The 20,066-nt window shown below is 52.1% G+C and overlaps 2 protein-coding genes across 2 annotated transcripts; both read left to right on the top strand.

Annotated features, from left to right (window-relative positions):
• The first annotated feature begins 2,586 nt into the window (after positions 1–2,586).
• LOC123806639 (immunoglobulin iota chain-like) lies at positions 2,587–3,120 on the top strand. The gene is made up of 2 exons (XM_045819895.1): positions 2,587–2,632; positions 2,717–3,120. The coding sequence occupies exons 1-2, from the start codon at positions 2,587–2,589 to the stop codon at positions 3,118–3,120; spliced, it is 450 nt and encodes a 149-aa protein (XP_045675851.1).
• Positions 3,121–9,846: 6,726 nt separating this feature from the next.
• IGLL1 (immunoglobulin lambda like polypeptide 1) lies at positions 9,847–19,179 on the top strand. Its single transcript, XM_045819894.1, has 3 exons — positions 9,847–10,065; positions 17,306–17,421; positions 18,858–19,179. Exons 1-3 carry the CDS (start codon positions 9,863–9,865, stop codon positions 19,175–19,177), a joined length of 639 nt encoding a protein of 212 aa, XP_045675850.1. The 5' UTR covers positions 9,847–9,862; the 3' UTR covers positions 19,178–19,179.
• Positions 19,180–20,066: the final 887 nt, after the last annotated feature.

The following is a 20,066-nucleotide window of genomic DNA, read 5'->3' as shown; positions in this document are numbered from 1 at the left end:
TTATTTTTAGAGAGAAGGGAAGGGAGGGAGAAGGAAAGGAGAGGAAGAGAAACATCAGTGTGTGGTTGCCTCTCATGTGTCCCCCACTGGGGACCCAGCCCACAACCTAGGCATGTGCCCTGACGGAATTGAACCGGTGACCCTTTGCTTCACAGGCACATGCTCAATCCAGTGAGCTACACCAGCCAGGGCTCCAGCTTTGTTCTTTTATTTTTTTATTTTTTCAAAGCTGTTTGGGCTATTCTGAGTTCCTCAGATTTGCATACGAATTTTAGGATCAGCTTGTTAATTTCTGCAAAGAAGCCAGCTGGGATGAAAATAGGCATTGCAATGAATCTGTTGTAGGTGACTTTGGGGAGAAGTGACATCTCTTACAACATACATTAGGTGTTAAATGATACTAAATGCTTTGTCTACCTCTATTGAAATGAATAATAAAGACACTCCCATCACTCTGAAAATCCCAAGGTTTTGGAGGTACCAGGATGAAGACCAGCCAGAATATTTGTTATACAACACTCTCACTTCCTACACAGCACCCCATCTGTGATACTGAGGATGGCTTCAAACTGGTCACTTCTGCAGCTCAGGTGAAGTGTCAGCCACCACCTAGGAGCCTGGGACAAGGTCCAACCTGCAGTGGCAATGGTCCCAGCATCACCTGGGAGTCTTGTTCTCAGATGGAAGATATCTTATCTCTGACTGTGAGGTGTAGGTGGGCACGTGGCTGGTGGGCACTCCCTTCTTCTCCATTCTCTGCCCTGGAAGAGAATTTCTTTTACTAGAGCTGGGAGCTTATTTTGTCCCTCCTGTTGGTGACCCAAAGGACCTTCAGCAAAGACACCAGAGGAAGGCAGTTGCCATTCTGCCAGCCCCATGTGGAGACTGAGTCTCAGCCGAGTGTTTCCCCACCCTCTGTCCTGGAAGTTACTGAAGGTGTGGATCTCATCTACGATTAAAGGCATGGTCTCATCTCAGTGGCTGGTTCCGTTTATGCCTCATGAATAGACACAGCAGCTCAGATGACCCATCCTAAAGTGACCACTTTTTTTTTACCTCCACCTGCAGCGAGGCCTTGTCTTGGAGCCTCCTGAAAGCCGAGGGCCCACTTGACTCCCTGGGCTTCCTTGTGTGGCTGTGCTTTAGTAAGGAAGTTCTAGACTGTGATGAAGAAGGCTGTGATAATGGAGCATGATGATTAATTGCATTAACTGAGCCCGAGGGTGCTCAGATTAAACATTTCCTCCAGGCATGTCTGTGAGGCTGTGTCTGGATGGGATTGGCATTTGAACCTGTGGACTCGGTAAAGCAGATGGCCCTCCCCCACATGGGGGCTTTATCAGAATCCAGCAAGGCCTGGAAAGAGCAGAAAAGGGAGGGAAGGAGGAATCCTCCTCTTTTTGCCCTCAGTCTGCCTGCTGAGCTGGGACATTCAACCCATCTCCCGCCCTTGGACTGGGATTTAAACACAGGCTCCTTGGTTCTCCGGCCTTCAGGCTCAGACTGAAGTACACCACCAGCTTCCTGGGTCTGCAGACCGCAGATGGCCAGTCAGGGGAATGATATATAGTAATATATACAATATACAGTAATGCATACCATACTAATGATATATAGTAATGCGTACTATATGTCATATAGTAATATAATTGTAAAATTACACATCACTATATGTATTATGCATTATATTTATATAATATAATATAATTATAATTGTTTGTATATATAATATAATAAAGCTATACATTATATGATTGTATATGATGTGTAATAATGTATTATATATGTATTATGTATCTATCTCTTATTGGTCCTACTTCTCTGCAGAACCCTGACAGACGTAGGAGTCTCCATCTGAGCGTGGGCAGCACTGAGCAGGGAGCAGGCCCTGGGCCGCCTGGAATTGCTTACTGATGGGCTCAGACCCAGGTGGGGTGGGGCTGGGGTAGGACAAACAGAACTTCTGCAGGCACAGGTTCTGGCCAAAAATGGCCCCAGATCTCTGCCACGACAGGTCCCCCCGGGGAAGACCCTCAAGAAAAGGAGTGGTCAAGGGAGCGGGGGCAGGGCCCATGCAGGATACCGGGGAGAGGTGGGGCTGCTCTAGGTGTGGAGGTCGGGAGTGCTAGCCTTGTGGAAGGGCACAGAGTGTCCCACTCACCTCCAGGACCCCCCATGTCCTGCTGTGCGAGCAGGTGTTTCCCCACTCTCAGGATGTGTCCTCTCTTCCCGGTTCACCAGGCATGTACGTTTGGACAAGAATCTTATTTATGTGGGACTCGGTTTCCTCAAGGGGACATTGAGGTCACTCTCCCTCAGGGACCCACACTCACAGGCTGGCCTCCTGGGCGCTGGGTTGTGAGCTTCCAGCAGGTGTTTCCTCCCTAAACGCTTCTATGGGGCCGAGGCAAGAGCCCCTAACCGATGCTGGGAACCCAAGGAAGTTTGGGATGGTGGTGGCTGGAACTGGGCGTACAATGGCTCCACCCCTGGGAGGGAGGAAGAGGAGGATGCTGTCCAGACCCCAGAGACTCCCAGGAGCTGTGGCTGCACAATTCAGGAGGCAGAGCTCCGAGCGTCCACACCATGTCCTGGGCTCCTGTCCTGCTGGCGCTCCTCGCTCTCTGCACAGGTGAGAACACCCCAGAGCTTGCAGCCCCTGGCCTCTCCCTTTGTCCTGCCCTGCCCCAGCTGCCCATGTTCTCTGTGTCCCCAGGTGGTGGCCCTCAGCCAGTGCTGAAGCAGTCACCTTCTGTGACCTCATCCCTTGGAACCACAATCCGTCTGGCCTGCACCTTCAGCAGCGACTATGATGTCAACTTATACAGCATCTACTGGTACCAGCAGAGGCCCGGCCACCCTCCAAGATTCTTGCTGAGATATTTCTCTGATTCAGAGAAGAAACGGGGCCCCAAAGTTCCCCCACGCTTCTCTGGGTCCAAGGATGGGACTGAGAACACGGGGTATTTGAGCATCTCTGGGCTGCAGCCTGAGGATGAGGCTATATATTTCTGTGCTGTGGGGACCCAGAACATAGAGAGGGAAAAGGAGGTGGACAGCGAGGAAGAAAAGGAGCCTCCTGCTTCAGTGTCCCAGGCACCCCAGGACACCGTGCACTGAAGACAGAAAGGGTGTGCATCCCCACAGAGAGGGCGAGGGGGAGGGTGGGTTGTGTGGGCTGTGCAGAGGGAGGGAGTCGCTCTTGTTCAGCAAGGCCCTGTGGGAGGGCGAATGGGGGATTAAAGCTGCTTGTGTACCGGGAAGTTGCTTGGCTGACTGGTGTGCTGAATTATACTAACGAGGGCCCTCGCTGTTCTGTGTGAGGTCAAAATGGGTAGGACACACCCAAGAACCAGCCTAAGGTTGAGGTCCTAATAGACTGATCAATCCTCGTCTGCTTGGCTGGAGCCTCACTCTTGTGGATTATCGGGGGTAGGGGGCTGACATAAGCACCTTGGGGAGATGCTCTGGCCAAGAACAGGACCCTCTGGTGTCACCTGGTTATTTGCAGGAGTTACAGGGTAAACAGCTTAGAAATGCCTTCACTGGGGCTCTGGGGCAGAGAGTGGAAGCTGAATAATTGGTCTAAAGCAGATGCTCCGCCTCAGTACTTTTGACATTTGGAGCCAGATGGGTCTTTTGGAGCAGGGGTGGGGCTGTCCTGTGTGCTGTAGGATGTCGAGCAGCATCCCTGGCCTCTACCCACTAAATGCCACTACCTGTAACTTTCCACCCCTAGTTACGACAATGAAAATGTCTCCAGGTGTTGCCAGATGTCCCCAGGGTGGCAAAATCACCCCAATTGAGAACCACTGGTCTAGGTGAGAGAAATGTGTTTACTCTTCCACGCAGGAGAAGAGTGGACCTGGCAATGAAATTTTCTGTAAAGGGCCAGAGAAGACATAATTTTGGCTTTCCGGGCCATGTAATCATTGTCTCAGCTACTGAATTCTGTCCCTATAGCATGAAAGCAGCCACAGACAATATGTAAACAAATGCGCATGGCCATTCCTATTCAACTTCATTCATAGAAACAGGTGGGGCTGGACCGGATATGGCACTTGGGCCAGTTTTTCATCTTTTGCTCCACAGAAGCACCTTAGTTCCTGCCTCCAGGTTTCAACCAAGCCATGCTTGGTGAGGTGATCAAGGTCACCCTCAAGTCCTCCTGCCTGGTGGTCCCAGGGATACAAACCCTCTGGACCCATGGAAAGACCTGGAGGCAGGAGGGGTGTGGCCTCACCAATTAGCTTGTTGGGTGAAGAGGGAACAGGTGGGTTCCTGCAACCCTGGCCCACAGCTCAGCACCCTGAGCCTCTGGGTGGTGGGCTGCACTATAAACGGAGAGGTGCCAGGCAAACCATTGTTAGCATAGGTAGCCAGGTATTAACAAAGGATGGGAGCAAAAGAATCAGACATCAAGCCTAATAAGCTGGGAAGCTGAATTTAATATTGGGCCTGCTTCACTAGGAAGCTATAGTTTCACACACTCCCCAGGGAACCACCAGTTCCTTCCCTGCAGATTACTGAGGGGAGGGATAGGACAAGAAAAGGGAAATTCCTCTGCTGGGCACATTCCCAGTAGAAGCCATAATGGTGCAGGGGGAGGTGCTTCTACTATAAGCACAAACACAGTAAGAACTACGATGGGGACCATGAAGACCTGTCTACCTAGCGTGGGAAAAGGATCACATTGGACAAGCGTCACTGAACCCCAGAAGAGCTAGAAAATGCATTGGTTAGGGGAGGATTCAGCACCAGCCAGTGAAAGCTTGGGAAGTTGATTGGTTGGCTTAAAAGGGTGCCTGGTGGGGAGGGGAGTGTACAGGGGTTAAGTGGTAATGCAAAAAATACAATTATAAAAAAGAAAGAAAGAAAGAAAGAAAGAAAGAAAGAAAGAAAGAAAGAAAGAAAGAAAGAAAGAAAGAAAGAAAGAAAGAAAGAAAGAAAGAGCACAGCTGGTGTAGCTCAGTGGATTGAGCACTGGCCTGCAAACCAAAGGGTCACCGGTTCGATTCCCAGTCAGAGCACATGCCTGGGTTGCAGGCCAGGTTAGGTCTCCAGTAGGGGGTGCACAAGAGGAACCACACATTAATGTTTCTCTCCCTCTCTTCCTCCCTCCCTTCCCCTCTGTCTAAAATGAATAAATAAAATCTTTTTTAAAAAGAAAGGAAGGAAGGAAGTGATCCTGGTCCTTCCCAAGCCCAAGATTATATAACTTAAGCTTAACTAAGACCACACACTCTCTCTCTCTCTTTCAGTCTCGCCAGGTAACATGCACTTGCCCCATTTGCTCCTGTGTTTCCTCTCCATGGCAGCCATGTGGCCCTCGCAGCAGACCAGGTGGGCCTGGGCCCAGCACCAGCTGGAGAACAGCTGGGAACAGACTAAGACAGCCAGATGGAGACAGAGACATGCACTGAATCAATGGTGCAAAATGTCTGGCCCCGGCCCTGTTTCTGTAGGCCCGATGAAGACGAGGCAGAAGACACACCTCTCTGACCATGCCTGGGTACTGGGCCTTGAAGCATCCTCCCATTAGCAGGGAAGACAGCCATAGGAAGGGGAGTCCTATTGTTACTTAGGTGGGGGACCTAAGACCCATATCAGGGGTAGGTGATGTCATGGTGAGCTGACACCCTGGGGTTCCTTTTACCTTAGAACAGGAGACTCAGGGACCTGGGCTGGAGACCCCTAATAATGGGCATGGCCACTTTCAGCCCAGGGAGCCCTGAAGCCTATAAGCTTTTTATGCTGGGACCGCTGACATAGAGGGAAGGAAGAAACTAGGAGGCAGACAGGCCTGGGATGTAATTCTGGGTCTCTGTTCCCACGCCCTCTCCAAAGCCCTACTGGGCAGCCTCCATGTGTCGGGCTCAGTGACAGTCATCAAGGACACAACAGCGATCGGGGGAAGCCCCCTCCACTCTCTGAGTTCCAAGTCTAAGGCAAGTATTCTCAACTGTGGGGCCCATGAATCAGGGGCAACACTGTGTGTGGTGGGACAATGAGCAATTCTATGGGGAGAAATCCTGTGGCTTCTGTTACATTCATAAAGATCTCCGCAGCCCGTAAAATACTCCACATCCTTGGATCTAGAGGCTTCTATGCCTTCCCAGCTCTGTGAACATGGGCAAGTCACTACACCTAAATAAGCTCCTAAACTTCAGTATCCCCCTATGTGAAATGAGGATCACGATGGCCACTCCATGGAGCATTCGAAGTATAAAGATGGCGTAACTGGCTGGGTGAGTCGGGGCTCTCCGGAGAAACTGAACCAACACTACATGTGAGCATGAATGGGTACATAGGGAGAGAGAAATGTACGCTAAGGAACCGGCTCGCGTGATTGTGGAGGTGCAGGTCCAATAACTGCAGGGTGGAGACTCGGGAGTGGCAGTCCGAGCTCGTGTGCTTGCTGAATTCCTTCCAGCGTGGGAGAGGTCAGTCTTCACTCTGTTCAGGCTCTCCACTGATTGGATAAGGCATGCCCACGGTAGGAAGACCAATCTGCTTTACTCAAAGCGTTGACTTAACGTTAATCCACCAATGGAAATGTTAATATCATCCACAAACACCCTCACAGAAGCATCCAGAACAATGTTCGATCAAACATATGGGCACTGTGGCCAGCCAAGTTGACACATACAGGTGACCGTCACACTGGCCTTGGGTAAACAACAGCAGCTCCACCACTGCCCTCATGTCAAATGAAACCTCCAGGCTTTGTACAATGTTACGAATCTTCCAAAATTGCAGAAACTACCCCAGAGAGGGCTTGGGAGCCATACAGCAGGTCCCCAAGATCCTGGAATTTTCTAGAAAATTTGCACCTGGAACCTCGTGGAGGTGGTTCACAGGCCTGCTGTGGAGATGGCCTGGGAGAGAAAGTCCACGGTGGTTGGGGGCAGAGACTCTGAAGCCTGTGGGACGGAGAGTGGGCAGGGGACTGACCGGCAGGAGGCAGAGGCGAGGGTGCCTTTCCACACAGAGTAGGGCAGAAGTGACCGCACAGGGATACACCCTTCTGCTCCAGGAGAGAAGAGCCAGGGCAAGGCATGGAAGAGCCAGGGACAGCTAGACCCAGACCTTTCTGGCCTGGACCGAATCCAGCACTCAGCACGTCTCAGTGCGGGTGCTAGAGGAAGCAGGCCTGGGCGGGCCAGAGCTGCAGCTGCATCTCCTGGGAAGGCCCAGCCCATCTCTCCAGGGTCCCCAGGGTCCAGCCAGAGTTGATTTCTGACTGCGGCCACCACAGGAGGATGTGGTCTACAGCAGCCGTTGCCCAGAAGCTGAGGCAGGTGTAGGGGCCAAGGTGGTGGGAGCAGCTGGGGTCACTGAGATTAGAGACAGCACCTTCTCCTCTCCAGAACCTGGGGCTGCCCCAGAGGAACCACCACTTCTAGGCCCTGGGCATTGGGTGAATGTCACACAGGGGTTCTGGGATGGAGCAGCTTCAGCTTGGACCCCTGTGATGGACCCTGCCCCAGGCCCCCAGTTTTGAGGAGCTCAGGTCAGAGGCAGGAGTGGGCTAAACACCTCAAGAAGGAGAAGCTGGACTGGATTAGGGGCCTCCCAGGGGCTCCTCCATACCCTGCGATATTCAGAAGCTAGTCTGTTATCGCAACCCATGCCCATGGTTAGACAGACACCAACACGATGTCTGGGACGGCCCAACTCTACTAGGGCATGTGGCATCCATGAAATTCACTCTGGGGGACCCTGGGAAGAGCCTCACAGAGATGGACAAGCCATTGGGATGGCACTGCCCAGGACACACTGGGCCTGCGTGGACTGGGACATGGAGGATATACAAGCAAAGGGTAGTGTCGAGTATTAGCTCCAGGTCATCCAACTGTGAAGTGCAAGGGTGGGTTTGACCATGAGCTTTGTCTCTCATGCACACCTGGACCACTGAGTCCCATGGTATGTTCCAAAAGTTGTTCCGATCCACACTCCCAGTAAGAAACACATTTCCCATCATTGTCCTGAGCATGTCTGCATATTCAGATAAGTGAAGCAGACGTCGTGAACCACCGCCATCCCTCCCCATTCTCCAGTCTCCCTATGCCACTTGACTGTTGCCAAACGCTGGTTGCAACCGACTGAATGGATTTCACAGCCCTCTGTGAGTTGCAACTCAACGTTCGAAAAGCAGAAGTTCAAATATCATCAGGGATTCATTTATTTCTTAATGGCCACTGCTTTTTTCCAAGCCACACCAGATGGGCCAGCTGCTGCTGCTGGTGGTAGCAGTCATAAATGTGATAACAACACTTGTCTTCCATATGTGTTCTGTGTGGGGTACTTCCCAGTTTAAAAAGTATTTTCAAAGGACAAATATCATGTGATTCTTCCATGTGAGGTTCCCGGAGCAGTCAAATTTGTGGAGAAAGTAGACCCCAGGTTGTGGGGCATGGGGCTGAGGCGGCAAGGAGCGGGAGGGCACTGCTGTTTAACGGGGCAGAGTTCCAGTTGTGCAAGAGGACGGCGTTCTGGAGACGGACGGTGGCAATGGTCGCACAGCAACGCCATGTACTTAACATTGCTGAGCTGACACTTAAAAATAATGAAGATGGTAACTTTTATGTTATGTATAATATACCATACTTTTTTTAACTAAAGAAAACTCAAAAACCTAAAAAACTAAAAAAAAAAAGCACTTTCACCTCCTTTATCTCCCAACTTCAACCGCGCCAGGGCTCCGGGAGTGAGCAGCGCAGGCAGGAGTGCTCGCAGCCCCGCATCGGGAGGAGGGAAGGAGGCCTGGAAAGTCAGAGGTGACCAGAGGTGTCACTCCTGGCAGCGTCAGTGCACAGCCAGGCCCTCGCCACCCACCACCGATATCGCATCCCATGCCCATGGTTAGACAGACACCAACACGATGTCTGGGACGGCCCAACTCTACTAGGGCATGTGGCATCCGTGAAATTCACTCTGGGGGACCCTGGGAAGAGCCTCACAGAGATGGACAAGCCATTGGGATGGCACTGCCCAGGACACACTGGGCCTGCGTGGACTGGGACATGGAGGATATACAAGCAAAGGGTAGTGTCAAGTATTAGCTCCAGGTCATCCAACTGTGAAGTGCAAGGGTGGGTTTGACCATGAGCTTTGTGGGATCTGATGGGATCTCTCAGTCCCTCCTCACTGGCTCTGCCCACCCTGCACCACAGCACAGGGGCCCTGAGGTAACAGGGGCCTTGAGGAAGCCACTGCTGTGCACCAGACACTGGGCTTGTGATGGTGACCACTAGATAAAATTGATGAGGGTGTGAGGGGTGTGTGTGTGTGTGTGAGAGAGAGAGAGAGAGAGAGAGAGAAAGGAGACCCATGAGGGGCTGGACACGGCACATTGAACACTGTTTTTATAATTTTATCACAATTCCATGACTTGAACATTGGCTTTTTGGTAAACCAACACCTGTTTCCTCCCTTGTCACCACTATGGCCCCAGGTCTGGCCAGAAGAGAGGCCCCAGCCCCACATCGCTGAACTCAGGTGACTCCTGGCCCACTGGACGCTTGGTGGGAGCAGGTGCACCCCACACAGGGCCCCAAGGGCAGGGACAGGCTGGCAGATGTGGCGGGGAGCAGTTGAACCCTGGATCCAGACCACAGTACGGCAGTTGGCAGATGCCCCACTGGGAGAGACCCCCCAGGAGCAAGGACCATGGCCCTGGAGAGGGCGGGGCACTGGGGGCAGGGACCAGAGAAGGCCCAGGCAGATGGCAGGGCCATAGCTTGGGCACACTGGGACAGTCAATGCTAGTGAGAGGGACCAGGGGTACCTGCTGACCTAACCTCACCCTGTAAGCTTACGCCAGCAGGTCAGCCAGAGGTGCCTTTGACTCTGAGGGCAGATGAGGCCCAGGACAGGACAGGTGGGCCTGGAGGCCCGCAGGGGGCCGAGTGCCGGCCTCAGGCAGTGCTGGCCGCCGCTGCTGCTGCTGGGCCTGGCCGTGGCCTCCCATGGCTTGCTGCTCTCCACAACAACACCTCGGAGCGGGGCTCCAGGCCCCGGAACCCCGACAAGAAGCAGCAGCCCTTGGAACCCTTGGGAAAGGTAAGGGACTGAGGGAGTCATATTGGCAATGGGAGGGCCCCTGCAGCCATAACTGGGAGTGGGGCACAGGGAGTGGCAGTGAGGGCAAAGGGACGAGAAGGGAGAGTACGCCAGAGGGCAGGGCCCTGGGCAGACTCTGGCTTTATTTAAGGAGTTGGCATTTTGTCCAGTGTGGGTCTGTTTGCACTGATTCTTACTCCTTAATATTGTGTTAAAACATCACTCACCTCAGTTACTGAGTCTTTGGCACCCCTTCAATTTTGCACCCAACACTAGTGCCTCACCCTGGTCCTCCGGGTGGGGCAGAAACAGAGGCAGGAGCAGGACGTCCCCATGGGTGGTAGATGCTGTCGCCTCGGGGTGCCCGGGCCTCCTTCTCTTAGCTGAAGAGCCACGTCCTCACTCTTCCCCACACTGAGGGGGCATCACTCTCTGAAGCACGCGGGCATACGCTCTTCTGCTGGTGAATTGTGGCGGGGGCTCCTTCCCTGGTGTCCTCGGGTCACCAGAGCCTGAGCCAAGGGTCCTCAGCAGGGCTACCTCCTGGCACTGGATACTCAGAAGTCTGAACACATCCAGGATACAGACACCTCCGTGGGCAAGGCCCCGGGCAAGGGTTTTCAAGGGCCATGGCCTGTCCCTCCGTGATGTGTGACCCCCGCCCCCCGTCTGTGTGCAATGGGAAGTCCCCAAAGTGCTGAGCACCAGGGACCACTTATGGTAATCAGTGATGAAACAGCACATTCACCGTGGGCAGCAATCACTTTAGGGGCAGAACCTCCCTCTCAGTGGCCCCACAGGTCAGGTGCCACTGTCACCCCCAACTGTAAGTTGGGGAGAGAAGCTTAGAGAAGTGAGGCGACTGCCCAAGGTCACACAGCTGGCGCAGACTCCAGTGCCCAAGCTCAATGGCCTTCAGTGATCCCCATCTCCAGCCCCTAAACTGGGCTGCCATGTCCACTCCTCCAGGCCTCAGTTTCCTCCTCCGCCAAGTGAAGGGTCCCCAGTTGGCCTTGCAGCCTGGTACCTGCCCCAGCCATATTGGGGTGGAAGTGATGAAGGGCTGGAGTGGGAGGGGCTGATCCTCTGCTCACCAGCAGTCCAGCAGGGAGGTGGGTGAGCACTTGTGGGCACCAGCTCAGGACTGGCGCCTTGGTGCCCTGCAGGGACTGCTGGGCAAAGGCGGGGCCAGGGAAAGCATGAAGAGAGGTGGAGCCTCCATTAGGGTCCTGCCTTACGCTGAGGCTGTGATCCCAGGGGACCTAGATTTGGCCCCAACTCAAGGTCAACCACATGCAGCCTGAGGCCTGCAGGACTGAGGCACATACAGGGAAGGGCTGAGGAGGCCCCTCTGAGGAGGGGGTACAGACAGAGCTTGGAGAACTGACTTCATTTGGAGAGTATTGGGGGAATATTTGCAACAAAGAAGACCAGACTTGGGTGGGTGGGAGGGGATGGGAATCCGGGACTAGAGACCTGGGGAGGGGGTGGCAGGGGTCCAGACAAAGGAGACAGATACGTGGACAGGTAGACAGATCCAGAAGGTAGGAGCACCTGGAGGGGAAGAGTCAGGATGCTCCACCTTTTTTGATGGACAGTTAAAAGAACACTGTGACTGTACCCACGTGTCCTGTGTTTCAACAAAGCGGTCCAAGAGGAGGGGTGGTCTGCAAAGCGTTGGTCTCCCCCAAGGCTGTCCACTCACTGAGGGGCCACACAGGGTGCAGGATGCAGAGGGGGATCAGCCTGAACCAAGGTGTTCATGTCCAGTCATGGGGACAGAAGACCCATGGGCACGTTAGGAGCAGTAAAGTGGAAGGGGGCGTGCCCAAGCTGGTCTCACAGAGGGAGGGGTGCCGACCCCTGCCGGGAAGGCTCCAGGCAGAGAGAGCAGCATCAGCCAAGAGGAGAGTGAGGCGCACAGATGCAGAGGAGGTTGGGAGTTGGAGGGAGGGATGCGGAGGCAGACCCAGGAAAGGAGGCGGGTTTGGGGTTGGGGGTAGTATGTCCCGTGTCTGGGGACTCTCAGAGTCAAATCTGTGTCTTGGACAATGGCTCTGGATTTTTCGAGGCTGGGGTAGAGGAGCAGAGGGAGCTGCCTCTGCTGTGACCAGGCAGCAGGATACCCTACGATTTTGGTAAGTGAGTATGAAGTGACCACCTGAGGGCTGACTGGGAACACATGGGTGCTCTCCTGGGCGGTCGGGGCAGAATGAGTTCCTAGAACAAACAGAGCCTTGTATCAAAGTTCATAAAAATGTGCATTCCTTTTCATCAAGTAGTTCCACTTTTGGAAATTTATCCTGAGGAAATAATCAGAACTTCAACTAAATATTACACCTGTGTTTGTGGTAAGAAGTGGAGACAATCTAAATGTCCAACGATAAGGGAATGTAAAGTCAACTATGGTACACTTGTGATAGGGAATATTAAAGTCATTCAATATTAACTTTTTAAAGAGTTAAAAAAATTATTTTTAGAGAGAGGGGAGGGAAGTGAGAGGGAGAGAACCGTTGATGTGCCAGAGAAACTTTTATCAGTTGCCTCTCTCGTGCCCCCTGCTGAGGACCTGGCCTGCAACCCAGACATGTGCCCTGACTGGGAATTGAACTGGTGACCTTTTGGTTTGCAGGCCTGCACTCAATCGACTGAGCCACACCAGTCAGGATTTGATATTATTTTTTTGATGACTATAATGACATAAAGATTTTTAAAGATTTTATTTACTTATTTTTAGAGAGAAGGGAAGGGAGGGAGAAAAAGAAGGAGAAAGACATCAACGCAAGAGAGAAACATCGATCAGTTGCCTCCCATGCACAACCTGACCCAGGATTGGACCCTCAACCCAGGCATGTGCCCTGACAGGGAATCAAACCCATGCCATTTCGCTTTGTGGGAAGACGTCCAACCAACTGAGCCACACTGCTCAGGGCACATAAAGATTTTTTTTTAAAGATTTTATGCATTTATTTTTAGAGAGGGAAGGGAGGGAGGTAGAGAGAGAGAGAAATATCAATGTGCGGTTGCTGGGGGTTATGGCCTGCAACCCAGGCATGTACCCTGGCTGGGAATCGAACCTGAGACACTTTGGTTTGCAGCCCACGCTCAATCCACTGAGCTATGCCAGCCAGGGCCAGATAAAGATTTTTTAAAATCAGGTTCCAAATGATATGCTATCAATTTTTCTACTTTTATTTTATTTTAATTTACACAGTAAAATGTACTCTTTTTGTGTAGAAGTTATACAAGTTTTATAACACCATACAGTTGTGTAACTACAGCTACACCGAGTTACAGAACATGCCCCACCGCCCCAAATCTCCCTAAGGTCCTTTGTAGTCAATCCCTCTCCCCACCCAGCCATGGCAACCACTGATCTCTTTCTGACACCCTGTACTTTTGCCTTTTCCAGAATATCGTGAAAGTGGAATCATGCAGGATAAAACCTTTTTGTAAATTAAACTTTTTATTTTGAGATAACAGTAGATTCGCATGCAGTAGTTGTAAGTAATAATACAGGGGTCCCAAGTCCCCTTCACCCAGTTCTCCCCACAGGGAGTGTTTTGGACTCCCTGCACCTGTCGTCAGACATCACAGCCAGGACACTGGCATCAATGTACACCACCACGGCACAGAACTTCTCCCTCACCACAAGATCCCTCGCTTCCTTTTTTTTTTGAATCCTCACCCTAGGATATGTTCACTGATGTTAGAGAGAGGGAGATAAACATTGACGTGAGAGAGAAACATCATGCCCACACCGGAAATTGAACCTGCAACCTAGGTACGTGCCCTGACCAGGGATTGAACCCAACATAGTTGGTGCACAGGATGACGCTCCAACTGCCTGAGCCATCTGGCCAGGGCCCCTCACTTCTTTTTTTATAGCCGTGCTCTCTCCCCTCCCTCCCAAACCCCTCCTGATCCTCTGGCAACTGCCAGTTTGGTCTTTGTTTCTAATTTTGTCACTTCAAAAGCGTTCTATAAATGGATCATGTGTAACATTTTTGGACTCACTTTGTTCACGCAGCATAGCTTTACAGATGTTTTCTCAGACCGCTGGGTGTAACGTAGTTTGTTCCCTTTTCGTATTCCAAGTAGGAACTTTTGAGTCTGGCTTCTTTAGTTCAGCATAACGCCTTTGTGGTTCATTCAAATGATCCCATTTATCAATAGCTTCTTTCTCCTTGTGGCCGAGTGTCATCTCACTTATGAAGGTCATGGTTTACAGAGCCATTCACCAACTGAGGCACAGTTGGGTTGTTTCCAGCTTTTTCAGTGATGGATAAAGCTGGTGTAAACATTTACATTCATGGGTTTTTTTGGGGGGTTTTTGACACATAAGTTTTAATTCGCTTGGATAAATACCCAGGAGTAGGATTTGACTGAGCATAGGGCAAAAGTGTGTTTGTAAGAAACTACCAAACAGGTTTCTGGAGTGGCTGTACCTTTCACATTTCCTTAAGCAATGTGTTCCGGTTTCTCTGCATCCTTGCCAGCACTTAGTTCTTTTAGAACTTGAGATGAAATTCATTTAACATAAAATTCGCCATTTTAACCATTTTAAAGTGTATGGTTCAGTGGCATTTGGTGCATTCACAGCATTGTGTGACCATCCCCCTATATAGTTCCAAAATATATTAATCACCCCAAAACAGTGACTATTCATTTCCCCCTCCCCCAGCTCCTGGCAACCATGGAATCTGCTTTCTGTCTCTGTGGGTTTGCCTATTCTCACATTTCATTTAAATGGATTCATGATACACAGCCTTCTGTGTCGGCTTATTTAACTTCGTGTAATGTTTTCAAGTTCATTCGTGCTGCAGCACGTGTCCACGTGTCAGTGCTGCATTCTTTTTTTTAAGATTTTATTTATTTATTTTTAGAGAGAGGGGAAGGGAGGGAGAAGTAGAGGGAGAGAAACAGCAATGTGTGGTTGCCCCTTGTGTGCCCCACACCAGGGACCTGGCCTGCAACCCAGGCATGTGCCCTGACTGGGAATCAAACCAGCGACCTTTTGGTTCACAGGCCAGCACTCAGTCCACTGAGCTACACCAGCCAGGGCAGTGCTGCATTCTTTTTAAGGTCAGATAATATTCCATTGTGTGGATGGACCACATTTTGTTTATCCATTCATAGTTGATAGGTACTAGAGTTACCTCTGCCTTTGGGTTATTGTGAGGGTACTGTTATCAACATTCACGTACAAGTTTTTGTTTGAATACCTGTTTTCAGTCACTTTCCGTATGCCTAACTGTGGATTTTCTAGGCCATATGGTAACTCTAAGTTATATTTTGAGGATGATCAAACTGTTTTTGCACAGTGGCTGCACCATTTTACAATCCCACCAGTAATGCACAAAGGTTACAATTCTCCATCTCATTTCTAACACTTTTTATTTTGCTTTTTTTCTTAAATTGTAGTCATCCTACAGGCTGTGAAGTGGCACCTCATCGCAATTTTGGTTTGCATTTCCCATTAACTACTAATGGTGTTGACCATATTTTCATGTGCTTTTTGGACATTTTATATCTTCTTTGGAGGAATGTCATTCAAGTCATTTGTCCATTTTTTAACTGGGTTATTATCTATTTTGTTTTTGTGTTATAAGCTTTCTCTATACATTCTGGAGACTAGACCCTTATCAGATACATGATTTGCAAATAATCTCTTCCATTCTGTGAGTTGGCTTTTCACTTTCTTGATAGTGCCCTTTGATGCACAGAAGTTTTGAATTTTGATGAAGCCCAAGGTACCTAATTTTTCTTTTACTGCTTGCACTTTCGGTGTCACATCTAAGAATCAGTTGCCTCATCTAAGGTCATAAAGATCTACACTTATCTTCAAAGAGTTGTCTTCTAAGAGTTTTATAGTTTTAGCTCTTACACTTAGGTCTTTGATCGATTTTGAGCTAATTTTGTAGATAGTGTGAGGTCGAGGTCCAACTTTTGTCTGTGGACATCCAGGTGTCCCAGCACCATTTGTTGAAGAAACTATTATCTCCCCCTCTGAACCGTCTTAGCCCCTTTGTCAGAAAATCAATTGATAATAGATGTGAGGGCTTCTTTTCACTGAATTCCGTTCCATCGATCTCTGTGACTGTCCTCATGCCTGGGGGTGAGCGGGGATGAAAGCTCTCAGGATTGCGTGTGACAAGATGAAGACAGAAAAAGAACTGGGTTGGGAGAAAGGTGGCCAGTCTCATTTGGATGCAGTGGGTTTGGGGTTCCGGTTGGGCCATCCAGCTGCAGATGGTCACTGGGCAACTTAGGCTGAGCCGAGGAGAAGGCTTGGCTGGGGCTGGGACAGACTTGAGCTTCACCACATGGACAGCAGTGGGGATCCTCAGTGTGAGAAGATATTGAAGAAGGGCCCAGCCGCCTCGTGTGGGCCGTAGAGAAGGGCAAGTCGGGGGAGGAAGAGCATGGGAGGTCTCAGGTGCCGAGGGGAAGAAAGTCATTGGAAAGAAAAGCCACTCTGTGCTGTACCTGGCAACAACATAAGGGACAACAGGGGCTGGGGAGGGAGGCTCGCACTTGCCAGCAAACAGGGTCTGGTCGGCCTTAACTGAGAGGTTTTGGCGAGAGATGCAGATGAGGGCCGGGGGCCCTGCCACATCTCAGCACGTGAAACTGCCAGACACTTGCTTGGGAGCCGTGGTTAAATGGATGGACGGAGGGATGGACGGGTGACTGGAGCAAGAGATGAGTGGATGGATGGACAGAAAGACAGTGGTCTAAGAGATCAGAGAAGGCTTCACAGAGAGAACTAAAGTGTGTCTTGATGTGGGGAGACAAAGGGGGAGGGGACCTCCCCCGTGAGACAGGAATGTCCTGGTGTCCACGGACCCAGGGAGGCAGCCCGCCTGGCTGCACGGTGGGAAACTGCGGGGAAGAAACCCTCAGAGGCTCCAGAATGAGGCCAGGAGAGGTCAGGCAGATCCGAGCCAGTTCGGGACTCGTTCTGCCACAGCACACGGCCTCGTGAGGGGACACAGTATTCAGGGTCTCCATCAGCACTGAGGATCTGATGGTGACCAGGACAGCCTCTGGGGTCACACACCAGGTGACTCCAAAGTATGGGTGGTGCTTGCCTTGGAAAGGGGGTCAGACACAGTGACGCTTCAGGGTATGAGTTCACCTAGGTACGCCCCAGCCTTTCGGCACCTGGCTGCCCACCCTCTCCAGCCCAGGAGACAGTCCTGCCTGCTACAGCCCCTCTGCCTGTCACATCCAACAGGTTCCCGCCCAGGACTGGCCCCCAGGAGGCAGGCCCCAGGTGCTGGCATGGGTTTTGGCCCGATTCTCGGTCCCCATGGTTCATCTTCAGCAATGGGACCGAGCTGATCATCCTAGGTAAGTGGCCTCACCACCTTTTCCGTTGTATCCCACCCCCCTGCTATCTCGGGAAAGTCATTCTTCTCTCTGTGGGCTGCTCCCCTCTGCCCTCCAGCCTTAAAGACTGACCCCCACTTTCTCCATGGGGCCTGGGGAGGCAGGTTGGTCTCGGGGTAACCAGCAGGAAGGACCCAATAGCAGGAGCAGCCATCTCCAGAGCTTGACAGTTTGGTGCAGCTGGGTCCTGGGGGCCTGGGCTTGGGGGTTGGCCTAGGAATGGGGCTCCTTTCTCTCTTCCAGGACAGAGGCCCACCGGGGACCAGAGGATGGTTCTGACTGTCCCAGGCCTTGGACAGTCCAGAGCCCCTGGGGTCTGGGCTGAGGGCTCAGTGCACATCCAAGCAGGGAGAGCCATACAGGAGGCTGAGGACAGGCTGGATCTGTGACCCTAACCCCCAGAGACACAGGGTCAGCCTGAGAGGAGGCCCATGGAGAGTGGGGTCCTGCTCACTCTTAGCTGAAGCTCTCAGGGCCTCTGCTGGGCCATGAGGGCATGAGGATGCAAAGACACAAGTGTGACAGGGTGAGGTGGCCAGAATCCCAGTCCTCCCAGGTCGGTGGTCAGAAAGGAGCAAGTCCTGCAGGACAGAGACTCATCTGTCCCTGGAGCTCCACAATCCCTGTCCAAGCGTCAGCCACTCACCTGCTTCAAAGGGTGCATTAGACTCAGATGACAAAGGGGAGTGAAAGACGGGTGGCTCAGAGCTACACAGCTGCCCCATGAAGTCAGGCGTCATCAGAGGTGCTGGAGTGGCCGTGGGACCACTGTGTCCATTGTCTGGAGGAGCAGAATCAAAAATGCAGCTGAGGGGAAGGGTCCTGGGATCAGGGTGTGAGGGACAGGGAGGCAGGCAGAGCCACAAGGAGCCCCCAGGCCATGGCCCCAGCCTTCCCTTGGGGAACGGAGGCTGGGCTGCAGCAAAGTGGGTGCCCAAGGGCAACAGGGACTCCAGACCCCACTGTGTGCTGGGCGTGGGCTCAGAGCCTCTGCACATGCTGTCAGGCCCGGATTACACGGGAGGCCCCGGGCTCCAGGAGAACGAAGAGAGGTGGGGGCTGGCACTGGGCTGAAGGCTCGGGGGGTGGGGGCCAGACTCTGTGCTCACACTTTGCAGAGCAGGAGAAGGAAGGAACAACTTGCCCTGGTTCCACTTGGGGAAACTGAGGCTACAGGTGGAGGGGCTTGACCAGGTCACCTGGGAGAGGTGACGTGGAAGGGCTTCTGGGAGTGCAGGGGCTGTCTGCTGTCCAGCGGGTGAGTGGAAAGGAGGAGGCAAAGAAGGAAGGAGGGTTCCATGGGTGAACAAACGTGGGCACCCTGGACCAGCCACAAGCTACAGATTGGTGGGGGCTACCCACCACTCAGATTCTCCCTCTGCGTCTCATGCCCACAGGTCAGCCCAAGTCCACGCCCTCCATCACTCTGTTCCCGCCCTCCTCTGAGGAGCTCAGAACCAACAAGGCCACGCTGGTGTGTCTCATCAGCAACTTCTACCCTAGAGCCATAACAGTGACCTGGAAGGAAAATGGCAGCCCCGTCTCCCAGGGCGTGGAAACCACCAAGCCCTCTAAACAGAGCAACAACAAGTATGCGGCCAGCAGCTACCTGAGCGTGTCGGCCAGCAAGTGGAAATCTGCCAGCCAGTACAGCTGCCAGGTGACCCACGAAGGCAGCACTGTGGAGAAGACAGTGGTCCCCTCAGAGTGTTCCTAGGACCCTGAATCGCCCACCCTCAGGGGTTGGAGCCTGAGGACCCCTGGGAGGGTCTTCCCTCCCACCTTAGTCATCTCTAGCCTGCTCCCTGCACCCAACCACCTCTCAAAAATGTTCTCATTGTCAATCAGAAATCACGGTCTCTGCTCATTTTTTTCTCATCTCATATTTCATTTGTGATCTCTCCTGGGTCACAGGGTAAGGTGGGAGAATCCTTGGTGCCCGGCGGGAAAGTTTCCTGGGGCACCTCCCAGGGAAGTGGCCAGGGCATAAGCAATCTAGTCACCATTCGGTCCCTCTCCTTCCACCAGCTCCTCCTCCAGCCCATAATGTCCCTCCTTCTTGGTCAGAGCTGGCCGTGGCCAGTGACCTCCAGATAATCCCTCTCTCCCTGCCCTGGTCAGAAACCCCTCTGCTCCAGGCCCTCACCCCCTGGAACACCCTGTCACTCCCTCAGGCTGGACCACCCACGGGGTCCAGGACACTGCAGCAGCATCAGTTTTAAAGGCTCTTCAATCTGGGGTCTACCTCAAGTCCTCGCCCAAAGTCAGGTTCAGAGATGTAAGAGGACTAGGAAGAAGACAGGAAGGGACCTGTCACACAAAATGTCTGCTGGGAGGCTAAGGTCAACTCTAACACAGACAAGCTTTGAGCTCCCCAGGAACCAATGCAAGGAGGGAAATAGGTGCCTCATAATGTCTCTGAGATTAAACAAAGCCTTTGCTGGAGGGAAATTGGTGTCTCAGACATCTTGTATCACAATTAAAAGTGGGCATGAGTTTTCCCTAAGTTGTCAGCATTGACAGGAATCAGGTTCTGACATACACACACAGGTGACGTGCCCTGCAGCCTCAGGACATGGCAATGACCATGAGCTGGCTACAGTTGC

The sequence above is a fragment of the Phyllostomus hastatus genome, unplaced genomic scaffold (assembly GCF_019186645.2).
Source record: "Phyllostomus hastatus isolate PE091 unplaced genomic scaffold, TTU_PhHast_1.1 phas_scaffold_387, whole genome shotgun sequence".
In the NCBI taxonomy this organism is placed as follows: Eukaryota; Metazoa; Chordata; class Mammalia; order Chiroptera; family Phyllostomidae; genus Phyllostomus; species Phyllostomus hastatus.
Note: the sequence above shows the minus strand (reverse complement) of the source record. Positions and strands in the feature narration are given on the sequence as shown.

Coding starts and splice junctions, on each gene's coding strand:
- IGLL1 (XM_045819894.1), top strand. CDS start 9,863: ATGAGGCCCAGGACAGGACAGGTGGGCCTGGAGGCCCGCAGGGGGCCG. Junction 10,066..17,305: donor CCTTGGAACCCTTGGGAAAG/GTAAGGGACTGA, acceptor CACATCCAACAG/GTTCCCGCCCAGGACTGGCC. Junction 17,422..18,857: donor GACCGAGCTGATCATCCTAG/GTAAGTGGCCTC, acceptor TCATGCCCACAG/GTCAGCCCAAGTCCACGCCC.
- LOC123806639 (XM_045819895.1), top strand. CDS start 2,587: ATGTCCTGGGCTCCTGTCCTGCTGGCGCTCCTCGCTCTCTGCACAG. Junction 2,633..2,716: donor GCTCCTCGCTCTCTGCACAG/GTGAGAACACCC, acceptor CTGTGTCCCCAG/GTGGTGGCCCTCAGCCAGTG.